Here is a 19,848-nt window from a genome sequence, read left to right as displayed (position 1 = left end):
TCCTTTTGTGTCCGACTGTTTGTTATCCTCGGTCTTTGTTTCGTTGGCTCACTGAAGCTGTAATCTGCTGCTGCCCCGGCTTATTAACAAGACTGTTCTGGATGTTTCCCCTCTGCGGAGCCGGCTGACTTTCAGCAGCGACTGCAGATCCTCACAGAACTAGGATGAATAGAATGGAACCATCCGTGCTGCTTGTGTTTGAATGTCCGTAAATTGCGGCTTAAAAAGTGCATTTATAGATTCTATTATTTTTCGGTGATGTTTATGTATATGATGGATATGATACGAAATTAGGTCAAATAGTTTAGCAATAGTCTAGTAACTATGAAGACTTTCTATTCTGTGATTTCTCATTGTATCTGCATCACTCTGCCTTTAGGTTTTGTCCCTGTAGCTCAAAAAGTTTGTTTTCCACTCGGTGCAACTCAACTCTTGAACTCTTAAAACCACCAAAAGGAACATCGGGTCTATTTGCTGCAGCTCTGTGATCATCTCTGGGTGACTTTAGAGTTCAGTCTGCAGACACTCAGGCTGTGATGTAGAGAATGAAAAGGGAGAAGAGGGGAGAAAGTGGCGGGAGTGACAGAGAGCGACCTCGAGGGAGGCAGGGCTGTGAGCAGAGAGAGGGCAGAAGATGAGAGGAGGATGGCGGCTGATGGGAGGGAAGTGGAGAGAGGAAGGATGGAAGGATGCATTGGGAGAAGAGAGCGTAACGACTGTGACGCGCTGCAGAATTATTAACGAGGTTTGCAGCAGATTAAGGAACAACCAATCAGTGAGGACATCTCCCTGCTGCCATCTGTTACATCTGGAGAAGTGAGGGCGACAAATTTGTCGGGTATGGAAGAGATAACGACAACGCGGAGATCATCACAACAAATGTGTGAAAATACTCACTGAGGAAAAGAAAAACACACTTTATAACCTCCGCCAAGGAGACGGGTCTTCATCTGTGTTTGTTTGTATTTTAATTGGCAGGATTACGACAACGCGATTCGGAGCGAATTGCACATCACTCGCATGTACGCACACACAACTGCAGCTGCAACTATGAGGTCAGTGTGTCTGCGTGGACAGTTACAACTTTATGGACGATAGCTACACAATGCAGGGACGAAGCAAAACGCCCCCTGATGTTATTATGAGAAGTGGACATTTCCTTTTTGGTACATTATGAAACTAGCTTTGACATGTCATGATAGGGCATTCTGGGCATGTGCTCTCAGAATGCCTTTTGAGTTATGGGTGTGTCGGTAGTTCAGTCAACAGTTAGGAAGGAGCAGGGAGAGAGAGAGAGAGAGAGAGAGAGAAGGTTGAAGTTGAGGAGGGAAACACACACTCCCCTTTTCTCCTCTGTTATGAAGGTCAAGAGAAAGAAACAAAGACCCAGAGGAGGAGACTCAAGTCGACCGGGAAAAGAAAAGCGAGCGAGAACACACAAAGGTCGACAACGTTCAAATTGGACGGGGAAAGAAAAAGAAGCGGAGATAAGGAGAGAGAGATTTAATAAAACCCGTTCAGCGTGTTAGGTTGAGTGAATGTGGTTAAAACATAAGAAAGCCCCAGCAGCTGGTCAGATAAACATCGCCCCCTGCCCCCCCCTGACATTTGCTCTCCCACACCGGCCCCTCCCCCTCGTTGTGGGTGGCTCCCACTTGTTTACAGTGACATTAAAGGCGAACGGGCGCTGGCACCGCGTCGCTGTCACTGGCATCTGCTCTGACGTGCTGCAGCTGCCAAGTCGGCTCCAGCTCATTCCTGTGAGCCCCTGAAATGTGTGAGTCTGCAATGTGAAGCGTGGCTGGACCAGGCCAGCAGCCGAGGGTCAGTCAAAGGGCACGCGGCCTCCGTCACAACGCCACTGACACCATTCCCCCCCCCACACACACACACACACACACAAACACACACCATTCAACAACAGGCTGATTGGTGCCGAGTCCATCAGAGGCTGAATTAGAAGACAAGTGGGCCACCTGATGTACAGTACAATCATGGTTCAGTGCGTGTTTTCATGCCTGTGTGAACACACGCTCATGCACACACACACACACACATACACACTAACATTTCTCTCTCTCCCTCCCTCCCTCTCTCTCTATCTCCCTCCCTCGTTCTCGCTCGCTCGGTCTCTGGTGGGGTGTCAATGCAGATATAACTGGCACCGGCCCCATGTGGCACTGTAGTGACGAGCCACAGAAATCAAGGGCGCACAGATGTAAACAAACACCCTCTCTCTCTCACACACACACAAACACACACACACACACACGCACACACACACACGCGAACACACACACCCTGCATGTAGTGTGTCTTTTCACTTAACACTCGTCCTGAAGGCTCCCATGATACTCATTTCCTTGTTTTGATTTCAATGTCACACTGATGCTATCTCCCTCCTCTGCGCTCTCTCTCTCTCTCTCTCTCTCTCTCTGCTCTCTCTCTCTCTCTCTCTCTCTCTCTATCTCTCTCTGCACCAAACACACATTTCTTCTCACTCTCTCTCTCTCTCACTCCCTCTTCCTTGTCTCTCTCTTTTTCCTCCCGCTCCACCACTTCCACCTCCCTCCCTCTCAGCCTCCCTTCCTCCCTCTCGTGCTCTGATGTTTTTATTTCTCTCCACTTCTCCCCCCCCTCTCTCTCTCTCTCTTTCTCTTTCTCTCTCTCTCACAGGCCAGCAACATGCAAATTATGCCCCACAAATGCAAATCCTTCCCCATCAGAGGAGACCTCACAGAGGGCGATCACATCTTTGAAGTCTACCTGGGACCGCTCCTGAAGAAAGTCCTCCATTCTTGACACAGTCCGTTGCATTATATCTATATAGTGTGTGTGTAAAATGGAGATTTGTGTAGTTGTATTTGCGTAATAATCCATGTAGGACTTGTTGGTGTACATTTACTGCATGTAGCCATCAAAAGAATCAGCCAATGTCCACATTGATATGACGACATGGTATTTGTACATGGTCAGAATACAAATGGATCTTCCCCTTGCACTTTCTGTGTAAAGAAATATAAGTTATATTGATTTATTTTTATTTTTTCAGAGAAGACAACCCTTTGACTTTGAGCCATCAGTTTTCATGTCTCCTCACTGGAGACATCACCGTCATGTATCCTAGAAAAATGGGTACAAGATGGATTTCCCCCCCGTAGTCAGCAAACACACAAAGCGTTGATTGTGTTCAGGTTGTGTTTCTCTACAACACGGAGCATTGTGATGTTGGGTCTGCGTTCCACTTGGAAATCAGGAGCTTACCAGCTTGGCTGCCGAGCTCCTGCCTCCTGATTGGATGCAGCCGCGCTCGCTCGTGTTAGAGTCCCACTAAACCTCACTTCTTGTTTATGCTGTTTCAACACCCGCTCCGGCACTGTACGCTGCACCCGGCTTGCAATATTCATGTGTGTGTGTGTGTGTGTGTGTGTGTGTGTGTGCATTAACAGCAGCCTCAATCAAACAAATGGACATTTCATCAGATTCAAGACGCTGATACTTCCAACTGTTACAGCTTGAAGTTAAGGTGTCGGGGGTGCTGTTTTACAAATTGTGAATTTTTCATCATTTACTTTTTAAAATAATAATAATCGTAAACTGAAATAATGATTTTTGGATGTGAATTTTAGTTTGATTATGGGTGAATATAATTTGAAACCCAAACTCACACCATGACTACTTGCCCGTCTCCAATCTACATGATAAACAACAGGGCGTCACATGACACGACCTTTCACCAGGAGACCCCGACACAATTTTCTGTCCAAACCTAAACTGAACTTTTCCGCCTTGCAGGAATCTGTCCCCAATCGGACAAAAGTTGCGTCATATTAACGATATTTCACTTGCCTCAGAGGATTTTTTGCTAAAGTTAACTTGGATTGAGGTTTTCCACTTTGATGCGATGCAGAAGAAGTCAAGTGAGGAAGTCGATTTCCTGCTGAACTCAACTGAGACTGAACAGAGACAGTTTCTGTGTCGCTCTGTGTCGCTCTGTGTAGCTCTGTGTTGCTCTGTGTCGCTCTGTGTCGCTCTGTGTCGCTCTGTGCTGCAGTCAGTGCCTCGATTAGATGCAATGTTTGCAAGTGTGACATCAGCTGTAATATTTCTCACATACTTTACCAATTTCTAACAACTCCCCCAGTCCCTGCTCTCTTTCCATGTTTCCCAGCCCGTGTTGAACTCAGGTGACACAGGCAATTTTTCATACATGCAACCATCTGCATTCTGGTGTGTGTGTGTGTGTGTGTGTGTGTGTGTGTGTGTGTGGCACCCTGACTGTCCTCAGGCCAGCTCTCCACACCAGAACGAAGCCGAGCAGCATCTGACCAGCTGTCCCACTCACAGCTAGCAGCATGTTATCTCCTCTCTCCATTCTCTCTATTCCCGTCTTGTTTTAATATACCCAGCTCCTCTCTCACCCTTTTATTCTTTGGTCGTTCCCTCCCTCTGACACACATTGTCCCTCTCTTTCTCTTTCCTCCCCCTTTTCCTCAGAGACTCCCTTCTCGTATTCCTCAATCACCTCATCACATCAGCTGGGACGGACCCTCCCTCCATAGACCATCATCAACCTTCCCCCATCTTCACCCCCCCCCCCAGCCTCGCTTGCTCCACCTCCCATTCCCCACTTCCCTGTCGTCCCTTGTCAAATTTAACCTCATCTCCATCTCATCTCCTCCCTCCTGTCTCCCTCCTCTCCCCCGTAAACCTCGTCCTACGACCGTGCTCAAGAACGTCCGTCTGCCAACTCTTCTTCCTCCCTTTTCCTCCCTCTTCCTCCCTCTTCCCCCCTCTTCCCCCCTCTTCCTCCCTCTTCTCTCCACATCACCCGTCTTTTGTAACCACAAAGAATTCTCTGGTCTTCCCGTCTCACTGATTGGGTCATTGTAAATGTCATATGACCTCAATACTTCTCCTTCTTCCCTCTATCCAGCTTTTAGACTTTACATCACACCCCTTTTTTTTTTGCGCCTGGGTTCATACATACTCTTACACGGAATTAAAAGCATATCTGCCTTGGAAATCAGAGCAGGAGAGAAGTGGGAAGGCAGATCCCTCTTCTCCCAGAGAGGGAACATGAGGATTTGGCTGCTGTCTTCATTAGTGAAAGAGCTCAGAACTTGTTCGGTCTATTTTCATCCTAATCAGCTCACGCCTCTCACTGCTCTCTAACTTGTGCAGCGAAGACAAATGAAGACGATAAGTGGGAGAAAACTGTTAAATATGCACGATAACAGTTGCTGTTTAATGCTGTGCTAAGCATTGTTCCTTTAGTTTGAAAATCCACTGGATAGGAACAGAAATAAAGAAAACAATGTTATTATCCTGATGTTCAGCAGGTAAAGTAAAATGTTTACCATCGTCTGACTTCCATCATATTAGTTTAAGATGAATTTTATTTTTTCATGGAAATTCATTTTGTGCATGAGCTAGTTTTTTCATAATAGAAAAACGCTGCCTTATTTTAGCATAGTAACATTTTCCAAGTTTAGCTGAGAGTGATAAAGTAAATCACCTGCTTTCACTTAAGGGAATAAGTGATAACCAAAGTCAGTCGGATTTGTCCTCTGGGAGCCATGATAAGCTGTACCACATTTCATTGTAATACATTCAGGGGGTTTATCCTCTGGTGATCATGAATCTTTAAAAAACAAAAACAGTGTAATAGTTGTCATACTTATAAAACTGCCACAGCACAGAATCTATTTCCAAGCTTTTACTTGTGTATTTAAATAGTCTTATGGTGTTTTCGCCCATTTACAAGCAACATCGACATCATTATGCAGACACACTACATTTACTACATCTCATTGACTGAAGACGCTGAATGCGAGTTTGAATCCCGACTTAATGCACCAAGTAGCGATGCATGAAAGTCTTTTTTGATGAACCCAAGAAATTCAACTCACGGAGAAGGAGAATACATTCAGCCACAAAACGTCCCCTGAAAAGTTTTTTAATCTAAACTGTGAAGTGATAAAGATTCATCTGCATTTATAACCATCTGTCTGCCGTGCCTTCTTCTTCCTGTCGCTCTCGTTCGCTCGCACTCATCTCCGCTTCCTCTCCTCTCTCTCCCTCTCCTCTCTCTCTCCCTCTCTAATTGGCCTGGAGGATTAAATGTGTTTAATTAAGAGGTGATTATGTGTAGACGGCTGACACAGCAGGATGAGGATGGCTTCATCCCATCGTCCCGACTGTCATCGCCCTGTACCCCCATTCCAACCCCCGACGCACACTGAGACCTTCTCCTCCATATGTCTGCCTTGTTTATTCCTAATTTAAAACCTCTCCCACGGCCATTTCCTCTTTCTAACGTTACCAACTTATCCTTTTGCAGTTATGACTCCTGTTCCTCACTGATCAAAAGCTCAGGAAGGATTCATTAAATAAAATATATTTATCCCAACATACAATCTATATTAAAGACCATGAAAAATGCTGTTATACTTTCTTCCATATGTACTGAAATGCATGTATGCGTTATATATATCATTTGGAAGATTTACCAAGACAAAGCAACATGAGAAAGTAGAGGAGGGTTTAATGGCTGAGGAGAGAAATGGAGGGAGCGAGGGAAAGCAGTGCAGAAAACAACAAAGTGCTAATAAGCAGCGTGCAGGGTGAGAAAGAGGCCAAAAACTTGTTTATTGCAATTGGGGGAAGATGAAAGAGAAGGGATGAGCCTCGGCAATTTCCTTTTTGTGTGTAAATGCTGCAGGTGCATGTGCACGTGTGTGTTTAAGAGCGTGAAATACAAATTGTGCACTTGAATGATTCATCCGGGAAGCAGAGCACACGGTAAATGATAATTGATCGACTTTGTGGATGCGGCTGCGCTGATGATTAACTTGATGGTAAGTGGTTTACAATGAACTCCTTCTTCTGCGACACTCAGCCACATGAGTCAACCTGGTCACGGACACAACGGGACCCAGGCGGTTTCCTGTTGAGCCTAATGACGAGGACCAAATTGCGAGGCAACGGGGACCAGTGTCCTTGAAAACATGCCATCGCTCTCAACACAATGAGCCCCCAGGAAACACTGTACGCCCACTAATTGAGTCTCAATCCACTTAAGACGCACAGGGTTGTGTTGACGTTGTACATGTGTGTGTGGGGTGTGTGTGTGTGTGTGTGTGTGTGTGGTCGGAGCATCCAGAGGAAGAGCCAGACAGATGGGTCACACAGCGTTCCCTCTGTGGTTTTGGAGCTGGAGCACAGCTAATTACATCCTGATTAAAAATGACCTGTCTGTCCCTGCGTCTCATGACACATGTGAGCTTGCATGTGTGTGCGTGCGTGCACATGTGTTTATGACAGAGAAACAGCAAAAGACCCGTGTGTGTGTGTGTGTGTGTGTTTGTGTGTGTGAGTGTGAGTGGGGGTGAAGACAGGAAGAGCACTGAGAGTAGATGTACATATTCAGGGTCTTGATCGGGTCTCTCCTGTTCTCTCGACTAATCCGCCGCCTTGTCTCTGACTCGCTCTCCATTTGGAGAAAAGTATTTCAAGTACTTATTGAGGACTTTAAAAGTAAATAAATTGAAATTTTATAATGACAGTAAATACACTATAAAAGCTGGCGTGTAAAGACACAAAGACGTGCGCTGAGGACTGACCGTTGTTGGAGCGCAGCGCCCTGGCCGAGATGCCGTTGGTGCCGATCGGATGATGAACCCCGGTTCCGTCCACCACTCCTGCCTCCCCTGGCTGCTTCAGAAGCTCCGTCAGAGTCCTGGAGGGAGAGAGAACAAACACACATTTACAGCTTCCTGCAAACAAACTGAGAAGAAAACACAACTCGAAAAACGTTGTGGATTCTCACATGTGTACTCAGCACACAGGAAGGAGACAATGAAAGTGGAAGAGGGCTGAGGGGAGAGCTGTTAGATGTGAGTTTGAGTCGGGACAGAGGGAGAAAGATGATTATAAATGCACATGAAAATTAATTTTGTTATGTACATTAATCATATCCAATCAGCCTTCATCTACCTGAGGATGAAAAACGGGGGTTTGGAACAAGATGGTGATCATTGAAGATCGTGTCCACAAACACAAACCCAGAGAGAGAGAGACGCTCGGAGTGGAATCGAGGATAAAAAGGAAAAAGTCTCTGGATGTTTCCCAACTGGTCGCGTCAATCATTTATAAAAAGAAAAAGGACTTCCCCTCTTGCCATCTTTTTATTGTTTGATGCCTCCTCAGAAACTGGAGCAGGGGCAGGAAGCAGCCGTCCAGCAGGAAGACTGAACTCCTCAGCAGCACACAGACCCCGACGCAGGAAACTGGGATTCACACTGTTTTCGGCAGATTTATTTTTTCAGTTTACTTATTTGCTAAGTTGTCATTTACTCTTATTTCAACATGTTTAGAGAACTCTTAGTAATTACGTGTAAATGAAAAAAAAGGTGGTTTCAGCCATGTTAATGTGATTCTGTCTCATACGAAGCGGCTTCATTGATGTTTGAGTGATCACATTTTGATCGCTGCTATAAACATCCCATTGAAAACACAAGGAAATGACTTCTTCTTCTTTAAGACTGTCAGCTCCGCTCCTAAAAAACAGAAATGCCCTTGGAGAGAGTTTAACAATCATCGCTCACATGTTAAATAACTCATCCATGACCCCCCCCCACCAACAGGCCAAGACGAATCCCCACTGGATTAAACCAACCGACACACAGACATATACCACTGATTAAAAACAACCCGATACCACAAACAAAAGCTCAAACAACCACACAGCATGTACACAGCTCCACCCCCCCCCCCCCCTCATTTGAAAAGTTTGATTTCCTTTCCTCTGTTGACCTCAAACTCTCTAATTGGCTCCGCAAACTTTTGCAGCGTTTGCACATATTAACGAGGAGCAGAAGTGAGGGCTCAGCATCAACACGTCACCGTCGACAAGGAAATTACAGCAAAACATCGTCAACAAATCAGCCGTGACCCCAGAGCCGCTTTCCAGAGACCCATGAATATTCTCCTCATCGTTAATCTCGCTGCGGAAACCTTGGCACAACCTTCGGAAACGCAACGGAGCAATTGTCTTTTTTTTTTTATTAGCCCGCTGTGAAACGACTGCCCGTGGTCACGAGAGCAGTGAGCATAAAAAAACATGAACACCAGCACAATACAGAGCAGTGGCTCTGCAGCGGGGACAAAGGATTTAATACGTGGTCGAAAATGTGACTTTTGTTTTTACTTTGTTTGTGTTATTTTTTCCCAAATGAAGGCACAACATGTTCGTAGGTAATTAGTTCAGCGGCGGCCTTTTGACTCGTGCCTGTGGTAACTCCATCATAGGCTGCTTTCAGACTCTGAACTCTGGATACCCCCCCCCCCCCCCCCCCCCCGACATTCCCTGGAGGGGCTGTGTGTGACAACGCAAATGTCAGTGTCGGAGTTTCACCTGTCTCCTCGTCAAAACTCCAGTAAACGTCTGAATGAGCCCATGTTGAACACAGCAGGGTGTCAAACCTTAAAAAAGGACTAAAGGAATCAAGACCCCCCCCCCCCCCCCCCCGGATGAAGCGGCGTGATACACGAAGCAGAGACTGATGAAGATGTCAGGAGAGCCTCTGGTGATGAAGGACAACACCAGAGTCGACGTGCTGTAGAGAAGAACACTTGATCTCCACAGCAGGATCAATACATCACCTCTCTGCCTGCAGCTCAGCGCTCTGGAGGATTCTCTGCTCACGTGAGAACGTCTGGACTCGAACACGCAGACGTCCTCTGGAGCCCCCGACGGCTGCAGCGGAGCCGATTCATCACAATCTGACACGTCGTTACTTATCAAAACTCATCTACTCAACATGAGTGGAACACCTCCCCCTGTGGAAACAGCGGTTCAGTGTGCTCGGAGGTGATTGGAGTTATCTCAGGTTAAATGCAGATGCTGCGATGGGATAGAAACCGGCCGTGTGGTGCTTTCACCAGCCGGGGGGGGGGGGGGGTGGGGGGGGTGGGGCGACTTTAAGTAACTGCACAGTGCAGCACAAAATCTAAAGTATCAGACAGCGGGAGGGGGCGGGGGGGTGAAGAAATTAAACTGGTATTCCGTTTCCTTCTCCCCTGACACAGTTCTGAGAGCGAAGGTTCCATTAAGCAATGTGCCGCTGCTCCAGTGGAGCTGCACTGGGACATGTCAGTGGTCTGTGGTCGGCTCCCTGTGGGGAACTGGTGTCTGTGGGGAACTGGGAGTTACTGGAAAGCTCTCAGCTCGGACAAATTAATGTTAGAGAGAAAGTTTATTTGAAATTAGTCTCCTGCTGGAATTGATAAATACCCCCCCCCCCCCCGTGGAGGTCAGTGATGTCATTTAGTCTCATGGTAAAAACACAAACTACGAGATTTCAGAAAATGTATAAATACTAACACACAGATAGGAAAACACAACAACAAATTACAAAATTGCACAATCGAGACAAGATCTTTGTCGTCAGCAGGTGCCTCCATTTTCCGATAGAAATGAATGTTGTTGTGTTGTGTGATTAGTTGTTGTGTTTCATGATTGGTTGCTGTCATTTGTAATTTACGGTTGTGTTGTGTGATTTGTCATTGTATTCTGTAATTTACTGTCATATTATGTGATTGTTTTTTTTGTGTTGTATTATAGTTGTGTAATGTGATTGGTTGTTATGTTGTATGACTTGCTGCTGTGTTATGTGATTTGTTGTTGTGTAATGTGTTTGGTTGTTGTGTTGTATGACTTGCTGCTGTGTTATGTGATTTGTTGTTGTGTAATGTGTTTGGTTATGTGTTGTATCTTTTGCTGTTTTGCTATGCGATTGGTTGTTGTGTTACATGATTGGTTGTTGTGTTATCTGCTGTTGTGTAATGTGATTGGTTGTTGTGTTGTCTGATCGATCAGTGTGTGTTGTGATGTAAACTTCAGGGCCACCGTCCATTGACTGTATAAACATGGAGAGTGCGTGCGGATGAGAAACACACAACCTGGACCCGCACATGCATCTCAATTGACCTTTGCAATTTTCTGCCTGCTGGCCAATCCACTTTCTCTCTCTCATCTCATTAGTATCTGTCCTCATGCTGTGGGTAATAAAGTGAGCTGAAGCTGCATCTCCCTCGCCCCCCCCACCATCCCTCGCTCTGTCCCCCCCCCCCCCATCCCCTGCAGAATGTATAAGAGTGCTATTGCTGTGTACTTGTACTTCTCTCCACCATCCATCTCCCTGAAAACAACTTCTCTTTCTTTCTCTCCTCTTCTGACCCGTCGGTCTTATCTTCTAAACTTTCTGCGTCTGACCCACCCCCCCACCCCCCCCTATCTTGCCCTTTGTCATCTTCGTTGCTACGAGCCTTTTATCTTTCCCTGTTATCACTTCCTCAACCCTTTCTTCTCCTCTCAGGCCTGTGATGCCTTCTCGCTCGCTCTCACTCGCTCATCAGTGCGTCTGGTCCCTCTCTCTGCGTCTCACCCTTTAGCCTAGTTTCTTTCTTTCCTTTCTTTCTTTCTCCTCTCTGCAGTACTCTCAGGCCTCCCTCCCTCATTTCTCTTCCCTTCCCGCAGGAAGCTGTCACATAAACTATTCCAACTTGCAAAATTAGCATTATTGAAATGATGGAGAGCAATATTATGACATCAGAGCACAGCACACACAGAGAGAGAGAGAGAGAGAATACAAATGTCAGAGTCGCTTCTAACACGCGACAGACGCAAAAACTGAAAAGTAAGATAATAAAACATTCCTGTCATGTCCTGCCTCCTGCTGCTCGGCTCAAACACCTCAATTCAATCTTCTGGATATTTCCCTGTGCGACGGAAAGACAAACTGTCTGATAAATGTTCTGGATTAGTCCCGAAAATGGCTTGAATGACTCAAAACATATGGAAAAAGTCAAAAAAGACAACTTCCACCTCAGCTGATGCTGTGAGCAAAACCTCGTCTTTCATTCAGAAGCATGAGGCAAAGGCACAAACACTTAAGTTGCAGAGAAATTGGGAATCCAGTGTGACACCCACATGAAAATGGCATCCATCCAGTCTATGTGCCGAGGCAAGTCTGGCTCTTTCATGATAGGAGGTGAAGCAGCGAGTGTCGCTTCAAACAAAACACATGTGAACAAGGAGAGTACAGAACACACACAAACGACAATGCCTACAGTGCACACGACAAAATCCCTCTTTGTATTGACTCTTTCTTGACAGATTCCACTTCAGCCTGTATTTTAGTGCATTTCCCACATGTTCCAGGGGCATGGAAGGAAAAAGGTTACACACCGATTGTGATGAGAAGACTAAATCCACAGATCTCGTAATGAGCAGGTAAATGATATCAGGTTAACTGAACAGGCGTCCTGTTGTAATCTGTGTTGATGCTTTCCACCTTCACATTCGGGCTCGACCGTGTATGGAGGAATCGGAGAAGTGGCCATTTTCAAGCAATTTCGCTCCTATTGTGTGTAGCTCGACCTCTAAACGACCTCTGTTACACAACCTGTTTCCACCAAACTGGGCTACAGTACGGGGGGGACAAAGGAGGCAATTCCAAGTTGTTACCTTATCTGGACAAAAACACATACAAACACAATTGGCTGGACGATAAGAGAGTCCTTCAGCTAAAGTGAGAAGTAACTGGAAGTGTTGGTTGGAGTATAAGAGCTGAAGTCCTTTCTGGAATAAACAGACCCTTCCTCTTCAATTCTGCCTCCGCGTGTACTTAATGAGAATTCCCTTCAAGACTCCTTTGCTTTAGTTTTCGTCAGTGATTAATGAGTTTTACAATTTGCCTTCAAACAGTCGACACCAGAGAGAGGATGAAGCGGAGCCGGCTCTGCTCAGCAGGCGTTCAGATCCTCCGCCAGTCAGCTAGAAAGTGGGCTGTTAAAGAAGGCCTCTGAAGGCTGGAGCTCACACGGCCTCTCTCAGTGCAGGAGCTGCACAACCAGCAGCTCCAGATAAATAACGGCTGGGAACTGGGAATCAGTGTAATGAATTTCACGAGGTCTGCATTCACACAAAGCCTCGGATCAGCCTCATTTCCAGTTAAATTACTGCAAACTGGAACCCATGCAGGAGAGGATATGAATGAAAGTACTTTTTAAAACTCTCAAACAAAACATATTTAGGAGAAGGAAGTAAATAATCCACCACAGAGAGTTTTATTTGACGGACGCCTCACGATCACCTTTATCCCGACTCAACCATCTCAGAGTGAGAAAACACAAAACACGACAAGCGGCTCCTCGTGTCGCCCACAACTTGATTTGATGAAACATGAAAACTTAAAAAGGGAGCCGGCAGCCACGGTGCTGCTCCGACTGATAACAGTGACAAATTAAAAACCCATGGGCCTCCTGCCTGAGCACGAGTGCGTTTTCAAAGTGAAGCTGTTTTAATACGTGGCGGTAATTGCCTTGAATGGAGTCGGCCATCTACCACCGCAGAGTCGTCTCAGTCGGGCGCAATTAGCGATCGTTCAGACGTCCGTGGGAAAAACAATTAGCCTGTGAAAGCTGCTGTGATAGTCAGTGAGGGTGAACCTGCTTAACATGTGGCGCTCGATTGGACTGTGACAATCCAGGGACGTCTTTATTACTTTACTTTATTACTTTGTCTGACGGGGACGGTGCAGATTAATAACAGTTCTGCAAATACGCCAGTCAGCCACAGAGGAACTTTCATATTCATATTTCAAATATACTAAAGCAGAGAGAAAGGTAACGTTTATCAAATACATGTCGATAAATATGAGTGTGTGGGAATCTGTGGAAACAGAGTTTATGATGTGAATCATCATGTTGTAATTTACTAAAGTTACTTCAACCTCCCTGACATATTTATTCTCTGACATTTAACTGTTTGGTACAGCATAGTTACTGAAATAATTCAAATTATATACATGAATTATACATTTACATATCCATTAATAACACAAATTATTATTTCCATTCACACACATTTATTTAAGGGTCAAAATGTTATTCACACCACGACAGTAAACTAAAAAAAGGTGATTTTACCTTTACATACATTTGTATGTGTTCTTTACCAAATCCTATCTTTGCTCTTTTATGGTGTTACATCGTTATTGCTTTTCTTTTAATTGCCTTAAACCAAATGGCCTTCTGGATTTAATAAAGTTGAATATGATTGACACGAAGCTCACTGGTTTAAAGTTGGTTTAAAACACATTTTGCTTCACCGCGTCCCTAATAGGTCGGCCATTTTGTTTCCCTGGTCAGATTTAGCATTGATGCAGTGAAACCCTGAAACCAAACCGCACCAGCCATTGTTCAACGTGCACGTTTTGTTTTTCAATTGTCAAAGAGTGTTAAAAGTTAAAGTGAGAAAAGCACTCCACGGTCACGTTTACAGACACTCACTATTGTTCTCCACAGAAACACACAAACACACACAAACACACAAACACATTCCCACCCCTGGGTCTATAACACAGTGCTCTGTAGCTGAATCACTCTTCACTGTCACAGCAGGTTAGTTTACATTACGAGGCACCCCACGGATGATTCCAGGGGCCTGTGACCAAGTGAGGAGCGCACAGATACAACCCTGCTGTTTTTCAAACACTGATGCTGTATAATTGTGTGTAGCGCTGCTTGTTGCCACCCGAGCAGCCTACACAAACAGGACCAACACAGACACACACACACACAGCGGCTGGTCTCCTATCTACAGTTGGTCCTGGAGGGAGATAATTGATGCCACTCGGGTGTGACTCACCCCTTAAATTCTCATGGGTGGTACTTTGGAGAGGTGACACTAGGTGGGCGTTGTGTGGGTATGGCTGCATGTGTGTGTGGATGCAATTGTGTGTGTGTGTTTGTGTGCAGTCCTCCGGGGCAGGGAGTGTGAATTTAAAAACAAGCTCATGAGTAAAGCAGCAGGAGGACGTACGAGAGTTGGCTGGTTTCTCTTTGTCCCTCTTTGATTACAAATGGAAAACGACAAATGAGAGAAACAACAACAGAAAATCCATTATCGCCTTATGACCAAATTATCTGATCATCCGCCCACTTAGGGAACGCGACTCACTGTGCTTATGTGTTTTGTTTTTACCCTTTGCAGGATTAAGCAGAATTTCCAGACTCACTCACTTACATGTGAGCGACAATGAGCAGCTTCTCCAAACTGAGGGATTCTTATGTAAATGAAGCTGAAGTTCAGAGTTATTGTTGTAAAGCTGTTTCCTCTGAATGGGATGTTTGAGCCAGAATGTGAAAATAAAGCTTTTATGGGTAAGAGGAGAAACAAGAGAGAGAGATGCTCAGACAGAGATAGTGTGTGTGCGTCTGTGTGTGTGTGTGTGTGTGTGTGTGTTTGTGTGTTTGTGCCCGTTCTGTGTTAGTTTATCTGTCTCTTTATCTCTCCCCGTTTCTGTTTGTCTTGTGGCGTTATGAAATGACAGACCCAACACTTGAAGTCTCACTTTATCAGTAATCCACTGCAACACACACACTCACACACACACACTCACACACACACACACACACACACCCCCACACACACAGATAGTAGGCTAAATGGGCACTGTAGTGGCACAAGTGGTGGCATGCATCTTCTCAGAGGGGATCTGATACACCAGTCTCTCTGACACATAAAAATCCGCGCACTGATACATGCGCACACAGACACACACAGACACACACACACGGAGCGGACATGCTGATATGTTTTAGCTGCCAGATAGTGCACCCTTGTAGGCTTGGTACAGAGCCTGGATCTGTCTCCCGCCCTGCCTTACTCCGATTAGAGCTGACAGCTGCCAAATAATGTCCCTTGGCATGGCCGAGTGCCTGCCATGCCAGGGCCTGTGTGTGTTTATTCAAAGTCTCATTGTGTGCGTTTGCATGTGTGTAACCGCACATCGGAGGAGTTTCACTTAAAAAATTTGGAACAAACTGGTGTCTCGGTTCTTGATATCAAGTTTAGAGGTCACAGAGAACGTTGGAGGTTGTTCAGATGGTCCAGTCAAAGGGAGGGTTGATAGTAGGGTCACATGTTCACGTTGGTCTTGGGCAGCAAGACACACACAACACGACAGCAGCCTCGGACTCTGTGGGTCAAATGCTTCCTCTCGTCTTCTGTGAGCCAACAAAAAGCTGCAGTGGATTTACTCTCTGCTGCGTCACAACACTCGCCTGTTCACATTTCACTCTCAGGTCGACTGAGGAGCTTTTATCCAAAGTAGTTTTCTCTTCAGGTGAATAAAAAAAATCCTTCCTGGTTTCTCTGTCGACAATCTATCACATGAAATCCCAGACTTGGATACCATCCCTAATTAAATACTCAATTACTATCAAATGAATTAATATGTCTCCTCCAATGATCAATGCTTCAAACTGGTCCTTTATTTATCTAATATGGAATTTGTTTGTCCCTGAAAATGCTATGAATGATACCAATCCTTCAAAATCAAATTTAGAGGATCATGAAATGTGGTAACTAAAGTGTCTTGGACATATAAATACTTGTTTGATCCACTGGTCAAGAACACACGATACTATGATAAACTGTATAACAAAGAAAATCAACAAAAATGTACTTGAGAGAAGCAAAAACCTGTAAATATATACAATTTTCAAATTGTTCTGGTTGATAAATAAACAGTTGATTCTCAAAATAGTCGACTGATTATTTTATCTGTTTAGTCGACAAATCGCTTTAATCTCTCAATGTTATGTATCATGCTACGTGGAAGGAGCTGTAAACAGGCGACTGAATAGAAAAACAAATAAATAAATCCAAGCCAGCCTGTTGGAAGAAGCATAAACCAGTCGCTGGCAGGATCTCAGTGCTAACGCGGTGGAGCTGCTGCGGATGATGTCACAGAAAAAATACCATATGTCAACCTCTGAGTCACCGCCTGCACTCATTATTTTGGGCTGTCTTTATTTTAGAAACAACGAAACACACACACACACACACACACACACACATACAGATTAATTCTCCTCAAGGGATTTGTTCTCAAACAGTCATCGGTGTGACGCACACATAACCCATGCATGAATACACCTACACACAGACACACACACACATATACGTCTGCTAAGTATCTATCACCCGGTGGAGCCCTGGACGTTATTGATTTCATACAAGTCCTCAGTACGCTCTCATCTCAGCCTCGTCCATCATCACACCCAGATGGACAGAAAGGTATCGACCTATTTTGATTAGATGTCATTGACTGTCCAAACAGCTGGAGCACCTCTGGGTGCCGGGGGAGTCGTGGGAGCTCCTCGTCAAACGGAACAGAATACAGTCGGTTGCTTTATGTAACCCAGTGTGCGGAGGTTTCCACTTTTGTCTCACATCCGGGAGCTGAAATGTCTTTTATTATGATGTTGGAGTTTTCATGACTCATGACAGGAGCGTTCCCATTTTAACTTGAACTGGAATTAACTTTACTTCAGAGATACTTCCTCTTAATGTATAATTGTCCACATTGACTATATTACCCAGGTAGTAGTATTCCAATATTAACCAGATTAAGAAATATGGAGTATTCCATCTTTACATATACATTTAAGATACGAGAAACAGAATGTATACACATGTATACGTTTTCATCACATTCTTATCACCTGTTGGAGACAGAAGAAGAGATTCCCATGAAGGACAACAAACTGTGGCTGAGAACATTCAGCATAATTTTCTCTCTGCTTCATTTGGCTCAGATCCTGCACTCGTGTCTTAAAATGCTATTTTTAACCCTGCAGATTAATGGTGAGCGCAAATTAATGTTGTTTTATTTTTCTAATTTGATGCATCTCAGCTCATCTTTTATGATGAGTTAATTGCTCCTGTGATGATGATGACGAAAATCCAATTCAGCTGTCAGCATGTGCAGTGCAACAAATTGACGAAATGCAATGAATGCAACAGAAAGCAACACACACACACACACACATACACACAAACACACACTAGGAGAAGGGCTTAGCGACGCAGCGCAGCCGAAGTGGGAGCCAGGTGTCAACCTGTGTTTAGCTCACATATACTCACACATGCACAGATAATCCCTTCATGCTGCATTCAGCTCAAAGTTCAGTCTCGCACACACACACACATCAAACCTGCGCACAATATGTAGAGTGTCACAGCGTTTACACACACACACACACACACTCACACCGAGTAAGAGAGTGCAAGGACAACCTCGCAGTATAATATCAGAATGTATAAACAACTCTGTCATTCACTTCCTCATTTGTCATGAAATCAAACGCACACGTGCACACACACACACACACACACACACACACATACACACACACACACGATGAGCCTGAGGTCAGCTTTTCCCTTCACGTGAGTGAATGCATACACCTACAGGATGGATCACACCAATGACTCTAATCTATCAACCTGTCTGGCTTGACTGCTTCTAATTCCATCCACACACACACTTTCTCTCTCTCTCTCTCTCTCTCTCTCTCTCTCTTTTTCATTACTCCTCTTCCTCCTCTTCCTCCTTTCCATTCTCTCCACCTGTATCTTCTTCCTCATCACCTCTTTCCTAGGTCTGAATTTCCTTTGAGGTTTTAAAACAGTTCGTCCAACTTGAATCATTTGACCTTTGACCTCAGTCTGTATTCATCCTCTTTTTATAACCTACACTACTTGGTTGACTCCCACCTGTTAAGGGTTAATTACTACACACATACATACACACACTATTCCAGTGTCTACAACGTAAATATATGAATACAGTAAATATATCACTTCATATAATATTATCTTGTGTATTTGTACCTTGATATTTGTCATCCTTTGTCTCCGTTTGTACCCAGGGTTGGTGTACTTTGTGTACTTCTTTGGATTTTATTTACTACAATGGTTCATGTTTATCCTTGTGTTCTCGAATCAAAGAAAATACTTCACATTTAAACGTTCAGTAATTTCCATCACACCGCACAATGGTTCCCACTGAGCGGAGAGAGCGACAGATTAATGGAGCGATGGTTTGAAGAATTAACTCGCCCACTTGTCTATTTTTATTTAAATGTCAATTACTCAATTTCTTTCTCCAGTTAATCTGAACTCCTTCATTTTCCGACCTCTCCATTTGACTCACGTTCACTCCCTCTTTGCGGTGCTCCTTTCTTCTCTGACGACTATCTCCCCCAATCCCTTTATTTCTCTTTCTCCCCCCAACTTCATGTCCATCCCTCTTTCCTCATCTCCCCCTCTCTCTCTTTTTTTTGGCCTCATGGTCTCTTCTTATCTCCGCTGCCTCTCCCTCTCTCCCCCTCTCTTTCTCTCTCGCCCTCTGTTACGTGTGCTGTTTAGCCGCGCTTAGCTTCACCTGTCAGCCTGGATCAGGGCTGAGGAGCAGCAACATGACAAACTGCCCTCTGATTCACTTACACGCACACAGACACACACATATAAGCGTGCACACATACACACTTGTAGCACTTTCTCCTCCCGTCTTCACCTCCCCACCCCTCCTTCATCCCCGATCCCCTCTCTCTGGCTTATTGCTTTGTGTCCATGCACACTTGCAGTTACCTGCAGGCCCGTCTTTATACCAACACCTTTAGAGGAATGTTCTGTTTCCTTCGTGTCAACTTTTGTGCCTTAAGATCTGAACACAGACGACAAAATAATGCATGTGACCCCAGACTGAGTGTAGACGATGTAAATGATTCCGTGGAACATGAGGAAAATCTATTGTTGAATAGTAAATCATCTTGATTGATATATGACTAATTCTTTATGGCTGTGAAGGAAAAATAAGTCACCTGACTCAATGTAAGTGCAACGTTAATTTGCTGGGGTCACAATCGACCCACAAATAAACATGGCTTCGTTCACCGCTGCCTTCCTCTGCTATCGGCTGACATTTG

At 44.9% G+C, this 19,848-nt stretch overlaps 1 protein-coding gene across 1 annotated transcript in view; it reads right to left on the bottom strand.

Moving 5' to 3' along the window:
• Positions 1-19,848, bottom strand: part of LOC133970942 (protein shisa-8) — a 66,948-nt gene that overhangs the window by 29,950 nt on the left and 17,150 nt on the right. Inside the window, exon 2 of the mRNA XM_062408102.1 lies at positions 7,626-7,741. Within this exon, the coding sequence (XP_062264086.1) occupies positions 7,626-7,741 (116 nt within the window). The remainder of the gene's footprint in view (positions 1-7,625; positions 7,742-19,848) is intronic.

The sequence above is a fragment of the Platichthys flesus genome, chromosome 16, assembly GCF_949316205.1.
Source record: "Platichthys flesus chromosome 16, fPlaFle2.1, whole genome shotgun sequence".
Classification (NCBI taxonomy): domain Eukaryota; kingdom Metazoa; phylum Chordata; class Actinopteri; order Pleuronectiformes; family Pleuronectidae; genus Platichthys; species Platichthys flesus.
The sequence above is the reverse complement of the archived record's forward strand: the minus strand, read 5'-3'. Positions and strand labels throughout refer to the sequence as shown.